Here is an 8,239-nt window from a genome sequence, read left to right as displayed (position 1 = left end):
ACCCACCCTGGGGCAGCAGCAGGTAGACAGGGAGGCTGGTGGGCCACCTGTGTGGAAAATGCAACAGTCCAACAAATACGCTAAGAGCACTCCTAGCCCAGAGGAAAGGGTCATTTCCTGCCAAACTGGATTGAACAGAGGTGCTGTATTTCCATTCCTTAGTCTTTTCTTGCTGCCTGACATATCTTCCCGACCTTCCCCTGTTCTGTCTATTTGATGACACACTTCCCATCCTTCAGGGCCCAGCTTGAATAACACCTCCTCCTTATCAGATCACCATAGTTAAACACAATTTCTCACTCCCCCGAACTCCTATGGCACTTGGCTTAAAGGTCTCTTACAGAAACTTTGATTTATATTCTAGTTGTTCATGTGCATGCCATATCTACTCTACTAGGTTGCAATCCTCTTGAATACAGAAATGATAACTTGTGATCTACGCTACAGCTAGCCTGTATAGTTCCTAGTATGTTACTTAGCACTTAGTGTTTTATGTAAATTTATTGTAGAAATTATTGAGTGATTCAGTCCACGCTGATTCCTGTCTCTGAGCTTTTGCTAATGCTGTTTTCCCTTTCTGGAAAATCTTTCCCACTTCAAGTGTTATTTCCCCCAAGGAGCACTCTCAAATCCCCAAGCCATTGGGCTCCTAGAGCACTCGGGGCAATCTCCATCTTATCACTTACAACCGCCACTGAATATTGAAATGAAATGTTTATTACCTGTTTCACCTACTTAATCATAAGCTTCAAGAAGCCAAAGATTCCATCCTAGTCACCCTTATCTTACCACGACCCAGCACAGTGTTCCGTGCAGTATGCATTTCATAGATGTTTTTCCAAACAGAATGATCTCTTTAAGAAGCTTCTGGAAGCTCTTTAGTCCATGACACAGAGGGTCCGGTTTATTTAGTTCATGTTCCTATTAGAATGGCTAAAACTGTCCTGAGGTCTCATTCCCAGAGAAAATCAAGCATAAACAAACAGCCTTCCCCGCCTAAGTTTCCCCTTGGCTGAAGAAGTAGGACCAGATGTTGTCTGGGGTCTCTCAGTGTCCCATGACCCTCCTGTTCCGGGGGATTCCCCCAGCAGAATACAAGATTGCCGAGTACGCAAGAGGCAAGGGTGGCCTCTGCTCGGAAGGTCTTTAAAATGGACCCTCACCCCCTGGGATGACTGGACACAGGAAAAAGAACGAGTGACCTGTCAGACTTCCTCTTTTTCGTACATTTCTGTCTCTTTTCGCCATCCTCTCCCTTTCTGCTTCCTCTTTCCTTATCTGCTTCTGTTCTCCTCCCGGTCCCACCTCACTTCCACCTCGCCGGCTATGCCTTCTTGCCAGATTCATGTCATCCATCCCGGGCCCCTCCGTTTATCCTGAACCTCTACCCGCTCTCTCATTCGCCTCTCTCCGCCCCTGACAGCCCTGCAGGAAGCCAAGACTCCTCACGAAGCCTGGAGGGGGTGGGAGGGGGAGGATGGGAGGGGGAAGGTGGGCCCGGGCGCCGCGGTCCCGCCCCCCGTGCGTGTGTGAATGTCGGTGTGGCGGTGACGCGGCGCCGGCGGCGGGAGGGAGGCGAGCGGACCGCCGGGGCTGCTGGGCTCGTGCGCGCCCTCGCGCTCCCCGCCGCCCGCCGAGGCGCAGGCAGGGCGCAGGCGGCGGCGGGCGGCATGGAGAGCCTGCTGGAGAACCCGGTGCGCGCCGTGCTCTACCTCAAGGAGCTCACGGCCATCGTGCAGAACCAGCAGAGCCTCATCCACACCCAGCGCCAGCGCATCGACGAGCTGGAGCGGCGGCTGGACGAGCTAAGCGCCGAGAACCGCAGCCTGTGGGAGCACCAGCAGCTGCTGCAAGCCCAGCCTCCGCCCGGGCTCGTGCCCCCGTCGCCGGCCACCGCCGGGGCCCAGGAGCAGCTCCAGGACCACGGACAGCTGCCGCCCGCCGCGCCACAGCCCGCGCCCGAGCAGCCCCCGCTTCAGCACCACGGACAGCTCCTGGCTCAGCCCCAGCCGGGCCCCAGCGGCAGGGCTCACGCGCCCCAGTCGCCCCACCAGCACCCGGTGGCGCCCGGGGCCGTGGCCGACAAGGAGAAGGAGCGTCCCCCGAGTTGTTGCGCTGCTGCTGGAACCCTCCTTCAGCACAAATCCCCCGCCGCCCTCGGCAAGGGCGTCCTGAGCAGGAGACCCGAGTGAGTGGGGAAGAAGGCATGGGAACCGTTGTGGGAGGGAGGGAAGCTAACGGACGTGAGTGGGGGACGAGGGGGTAATCAGATGCACCCGAGTCTGGAGGACTAGGGCAGTGTGAAGTGGAGGGGTGAGAAGATGCTTAGGGGCAGAAGTATGTCAAGGAGATTTGGGGGGAAGGAGGGAACGACATCAGTGTTCGAGGGGGTCTGGGGGATGTTGGAGCAAAAGGGGTCAGAGGAGGAAAGACATGGGGGTTAAGTGATCAGGGTTATTGAAAACTGGCAGATTTCAAAGGGGACAAGACTGGGGGCGAAGTTAGGGAGGAAGATTAAACTGAAGAAAGGAGAACAGTTGAAGAATCTTTTTAAGTTAGGGAAAATCTGGATGGGAGTTTGGGTAGTAAAATTATTTGAATGGAGAGGGAGATATGAAAAAAAGACATGTTAAGAGCTTTAAAAAGGGCAGGGTCCAGGAAGAGTAGAACTGGGGTCTGAGGGGATTTGAGAGGCAGAACATAAGGCTGAGAGGCAGGATGATGTGAGAAGGAAGGGGGGCTGGATACAGAGGAAGAGGAGGGTGGGAGAAAGCATCTCCCAGGGGAACAAGCTAGCTCTTTAACCGATGGAGTGGGAGTCAAAAGCCAGGAGTGGCTTGTTTGGGGAAGCTTACTCTGCTCTGACCTGAGTGGACCCTCTTTCTTCTGAATCCCCACAAATCTAGAGGGGTGCCAGGTAACAACCCATCAAGCCTACAGAGAATCCCTTTATAGTGTCAGGTCTGTCTGGTTACAGCTCTACCCTCCGACTCAAGGAGGATTTCTATGCAAGGTGTTAGCAATCGTGGAAAGGGAATAATGATGAGACAGTTGGCAAACGGAGTTGGCATTTGGATGTAATTCCTGTTATGGCTGGTGACTGCAAATCTTGTTTCCCCTTGGTTATTTGGTGATAAGTGGAATCTCATGTTAGGTCCAGAGAGAAATATGCTTATTAGCTCCTAATGAGAAACTCTAAAACTTCAAGCTCTTTTTCTTTACATCCAACGTCCATGAACTAGGGATATGGGAAGAAGAGAAGAAGACTGGAATATTCTCTCCTCTGTGTTGGGAAGGCTGTGACCATGTCAGCTTCCTTTCTCTGAGGAGACAGGTGATGGAAGAACAGCTCATGGGAAATCAGAAGCTAGTCAGCACCTGACCCTGACAATGGGGATGGTAAGGAAGTTGGGGGTGGGAAAGGAGGAGAGCCAAGAGTCATCTTCAGCAGCCTTGGCATCCTTTAATCTACAGATACTTGTGAAGATTTGATGTAGGCTCATTTTCTCCTCAGATCTACTGCAGAGTTAGACAAGCTGGGTCAGGACACATGGTAGATGTGACCAAAATCTTGGGCTCTTAAGAGGGGAAGATCCAGGATGATTCCACAGCGTTTGATTCAAACCCCAAGAAGATGCGGCTTTTTTCCTAAGCTCCCTCAATGGCCCATTGCTCTCCCTTCAGTGTCACGGTTTTCTTTCCTTATTTGGCAGAAAAAGCAGAAACGCAGTTTTCCCTTACTGCCCATGGCTCAGCAAAAGGTGAAAAAAAAAATCTAAAACCAAAAAAAAATCCAAAATACCATGTGTTTCCCCCCACCCCAAATAGGGGGTGAATTATTCTATTCCATTTCCTAGGGCAGCCACAGTTCCCAGGGAATCGTGGTTCCTCTCTTCACACTCCTTGGTGTCCTCCTCCTTTTCCACCACATTCCCACTTTCTCTGCATCCCTTCGGGGACTGTGTGGGCAAGAAGGGTGGAGGAAAGCTCATTTCTCCTGAATAAGGACTTTGCTGTGGCCCCCAAAGCAGCTTAAAGAGCCCAAACTCTCCAGCCCAGGGGCTCTTGCTGGGAACCCAGGGGCTTTAGGTATCATCTGGATTCCTATCCAGCCTCACATGTCACAACTGGAGAGAAACCATCATGTCCTCATCTTCCCCTCTCCCTTGTCCTGCTTTTCCTTCCCAATGGAGCAGGACAAAAATAAGTAATTAAAATGGTGGAAGAGAGTGGAAGTTGTTGGAAATCTTTCAGGAAGTTGTGCCAGGTACCAAGAGGTTAACACTGCCAGCAACCCCTTCCTTTCTTCAGATCTGTCAGCTCACCCCACCCTGCTCCTCAAGCCTAGACACCCAGAGACTTAGAGAGCTCAGAAACAAATGCCTCACCTCCTCCCTCAGCTCCCTCCCCGCTTGGATGGGAAATCTTGGGCATCCAGGCAGACTAATGCCTTTTGGATCCCCGTGTCTCCCCACTTTTTTGCTTAACTTCAGCCCAAGTTTCCCCCGTAGAACCTCAGGAAGGAATCATCTTTGCTGACTACAAGTTTGGCCCCATCCTGCTCTCCACCCATGACACCCGTTTTGCATGTCTGTCCTTTCCTACCCAACCTCTCAGTGCTGTTGGGTTAGATATGGGCAGCACTCCATGGACTGGATGAGATTGGGGGAGAGAGAGCCGAGCCAGCAGCCCTTTTCCTGGGGCCTCTCCTGGGAATCTCCCTGCTGAATCAGTTCCCTACTGGGCATGCTGACGTAGGAAGAAGAGCCGGCAGAGGGGTCTCTCCTTCATAATTTTGCTGAAATCCTTTTTCGTTTCTTCCTTCCCCTTTTCTGGCCTTAGTAGGGTGAGAATGCAGCCCTGGTGAAGTTGCTGAGGCAGGGGTGAGGGTTACCAGGCACTGTGAGGCTTGTGATCTCACCACACAGCTTATCTCTTATCCCCAGAACTCATCTTCCTCCCCGAATCCAGGAAAGGAGGGAGCCCTGGGGATCCTGGGGCTGAGAAATAATAGATCGTTTAATTGTCATCAGATCTCCATTAATATGCCACCCAGCCTCTCCCTCCTCCAGCTAAGGGAGCTGCGAAGCTGGTGGCCTTGGAGGTCAGGTCAAGGAAGCAACAATGTGGGAATGGGTGAGTGTAAAGACATTTGGAAGAATGACACCCAAGGGGTTAACATTCTTTCTCTGCTGCTTCCTGGCTCTTGCTAAGCTCCAGCCCCCACTGCTTTTGCCTCTTAATGAAAGCAGCAATCTAGCTTCCTCCTCTTTATTTTTTCAATCAAGGCTCACAGCCTCTACAGAATTGATTATCCCTTTCCTGGCTGGAGCCAGAGCTTCAGCCTGACCCAGCAAAGTCCCTTCCTCGCCATGGAAGCATATGACCCAGCCTGAAGCTCCAGGCTTCAGTGTGGCCACAGCTTCTCTGCTTGAGCACGTGTCCATCTGTCCACCCAGCCCTGTGTTTAGAGCCAGTGGATCCCAGGGCTTGCCCAAGTCCTCACGTCCATGGGCAGAGGATTACTGGAGGCAGGCTAAGATTCTCTCATTATAATTCAAATTCAGCTCCTACCCTGGAGCTCCCCATCTCCATGGGGCCATGAACTCTGAATGTCTCGGGAGCTCCTGTCCTCTCCTCTTCCTCCTTTGTCTTTTTTATATGTTCTGTCTTCCCCCTTTCATCCCTCCCCTCAAACACACCCCCTCCCCATATTTTCTTCCTTCCATCCTTTGCTTCCATGTAAGCTGTGTAGAGAAGTCTCCTCCTCTCTGCTCCCATCCTAAGCATAAACTAAATCTTGGGCCATCTGAGCACCATGGTCTTGTGCTCCCCAGAGTCAGGGGATGGCAGGAAGAATACTGGAAGTGACTTCTAGCCTGTTGTCTGAGACCCTGATTGGAGCAGGCATCTGTGCTCCTACTGAATCAAGGTTGTCTGCCTGGAGGTGGCAGATCTCCAAAACGAGCCCCTCATGGGAGCTCTTAAGAGTGTGTGAAGGTCTGTCAGTCAACTCTATTGTATCCATTCAAAATCCTGCACTCTCTGCTGCGAAAAGACAGAAAAGACACAGACCATCTGTGCTCAATGCACTCAAGACACGGGTTTACAAACGTCTTGGTAAGTGTTAAGCGGATTGCAGGTTCCCAGAGCCTGCCTCTATCAGAACAGAATGGGGTAAAAAGGAGAGCATACATAGCATATCCACAGCCCAGAGAGGTTTCCGAGGTTGCTGCCAAGGGTTTACGTGAGGAACAGGGAGAGGCAGGGACAGCTGTCGGGGGACAGAGCTGGGAGGAGTCGATCCAAGGAAATGTCTGTGATGCACGCACTTACCATTCCCCACTCTGACCTACAGCCCCTCCCCCATCACCCCACCCCCCACCCCCCAAGGCTAAACCCATCAACGTAGGAAGAACTCAGTACTGGTCCTTTCTTCCCAGTGGCCAAAACCCCTGCTAGCTGAGGAAGTCACACTACGCTCTTGTTCCCCAGCCTCCCTGTCCTCCTCTGGCCCATCTCAATAAGGAGGGGACAACACCAGGCTGGCCAGCTGGAAAAGGGGCCTAAGTGAAGGCTCGCTGAGAGGAGGAGGGCTTGGGCGTCTTCTGCCCACCCAGAAGCTGGCACGGGCAGACACTCGTGGCGCTCTGCCGTCCCCTGCCGCTCTGAGGGCCCAGGCCACTGCTCCTTCCTCACGCTCAGCCCAAAACAACAGGACTCCAGAGAAAAGTCACCTGCGTGCCTGCTCCAATGCCACCTCCTTCCTTCCCCAGCCCTTCTTGGAACCACACGGCCAACAGCAGAGGCCCTCTCAAGGCCATCCTGGCACATCTTCCTCTTGGCCCGAAATCCAGTGAGAGGAGCAGCAGTTGGTCCTGCTGATTCAGCAAATATCTATGTGGCCCGAGTTTCAGAGGTCACTTGTGAAAAAAGGCAGATGGGTCAGGTCTGGGGGGAGGGTGACATGAAAAATCAGGGAAAGCCAGACAATCAGCTGGACCGCGGTCTGGAAAGAGGCCTGGATCTTGGACTTAAACCCCACATAAGGAATTTTAGACACAGACGGCCCTGTTGCAGACCCTAAACGTTTTCCACTGGGGCCTGCAAGAACTCTCAGAGGACCCAGGGTGGCAGCGGCTTAGCAAGGGGTATCTTAGGAACAGGTCCTGGGGATGCGCTCCTTGCACCTGGCAGACCCCCAAACACAAGGCCATGTGGTGGGACTTCTGAGGCTGGGGCCGCCGCAGCATCTTCCTCCTCTGCTTCGTGAGAAGCATGAAGTGTGGGTTCCCACACAAGTTGCAAAGGGCTTCTTGTGTTCACACAGGAATGGAGGGTCCTGTCCACTTCAGGCAGCAAGGGCATTAACACTCGAGTAGGAGGAGGAGTAGCGGGAGGGAGAAACTAGGTTATTCAGGCCAAAAGGAACTTAAGGAAACCACGTTGCTATTGTTCAGTCGCTCAGTCGTGTCTCTTTGCGACCCTATGGACTATAGCCTGCCAGGCTCCTCTGTCCAGGGGATTCTGCAGGCAAGAATACTGGACTGGGTTGCCATTTCCTCCTCCAGGGGATCTTCCCAACCCAGGGACCGAACCTGCGTCTCCTGTGTTGGCAGGTGGATTTTTTTACCGCTGAGCCACCTGGGAGTTTTCAAGATCCAGGTGGTTCAGAACCTGGGCTTTGCAGGCAGGCATACCGGGTATGAATCCTGCTCCACCAGCTACCAGCTGGAATGCCTTACATTTATTTTTTCAACTGTTATTGGAGGATAGTTGCTCTACAATGTTGTGTTAGTTTCTGCTGTACAGCAAAGTGAATCAGCTACATGTATACATATATCCCCTTTTCTGGGTTCCCATTTAGGTGATGAGAGCACTGAGTAGAGTTCCCTTATACCTTTTTTGAGCCTTGTTTTTTTTTTATGAAATAAGGAATAATATCTACTTTAAAGGGTTGTAAAAAATTTTAAATTAGATTATATATATTTTAAGCTGTTCTGGGCACGTAGTAAGTGCTCAATACACTGTAATATTTCTACAGATAAAGAAACCAGGACCCAAGTTTCATCCAGAGTGAGACCATAGCTATCGAGGAGAATCCAGGTTGAGGATTCCTTCAGGAAGTGTTCCAGGCCACATTTCTATGTGTGACCTTTCTTCAACCACCACTCAACCTCTGGACAGTGTGCACCAGATATGTGAATGGGAGCCTGCCTTGAAATGCAGCTGGGCGGGA

At 52.0% G+C, this 8,239-nt stretch overlaps 1 protein-coding gene across 1 annotated transcript in view; it reads left to right on the top strand.

Moving 5' to 3' along the window:
* Positions 1 to 1,670: 1,670 nt before the first annotated feature.
* The window catches only part of IQSEC3 (IQ motif and Sec7 domain ArfGEF 3), an 88,232-nt gene continuing 81,663 nt past the window's right edge, over positions 1,671 to 8,239 (top strand). Inside the window, exon 1 of the mRNA XM_055566058.1 lies at positions 1,671 to 2,188. Coding sequence (XP_055422033.1) covers positions 1,671 to 2,188 — 518 coding nt within the window. The remainder of the gene's footprint in view (positions 2,189 to 8,239) is intronic.

Source organism: Bubalus kerabau, chromosome 1 (genome assembly GCF_029407905.1).
Source record: "Bubalus kerabau isolate K-KA32 ecotype Philippines breed swamp buffalo chromosome 1, PCC_UOA_SB_1v2, whole genome shotgun sequence".
NCBI lineage: Eukaryota > Metazoa > Chordata > Mammalia > Artiodactyla > Bovidae > Bubalus > Bubalus kerabau.
Note: the sequence above shows the minus strand (reverse complement) of the source record. Positions and strands in the feature narration are given on the sequence as shown.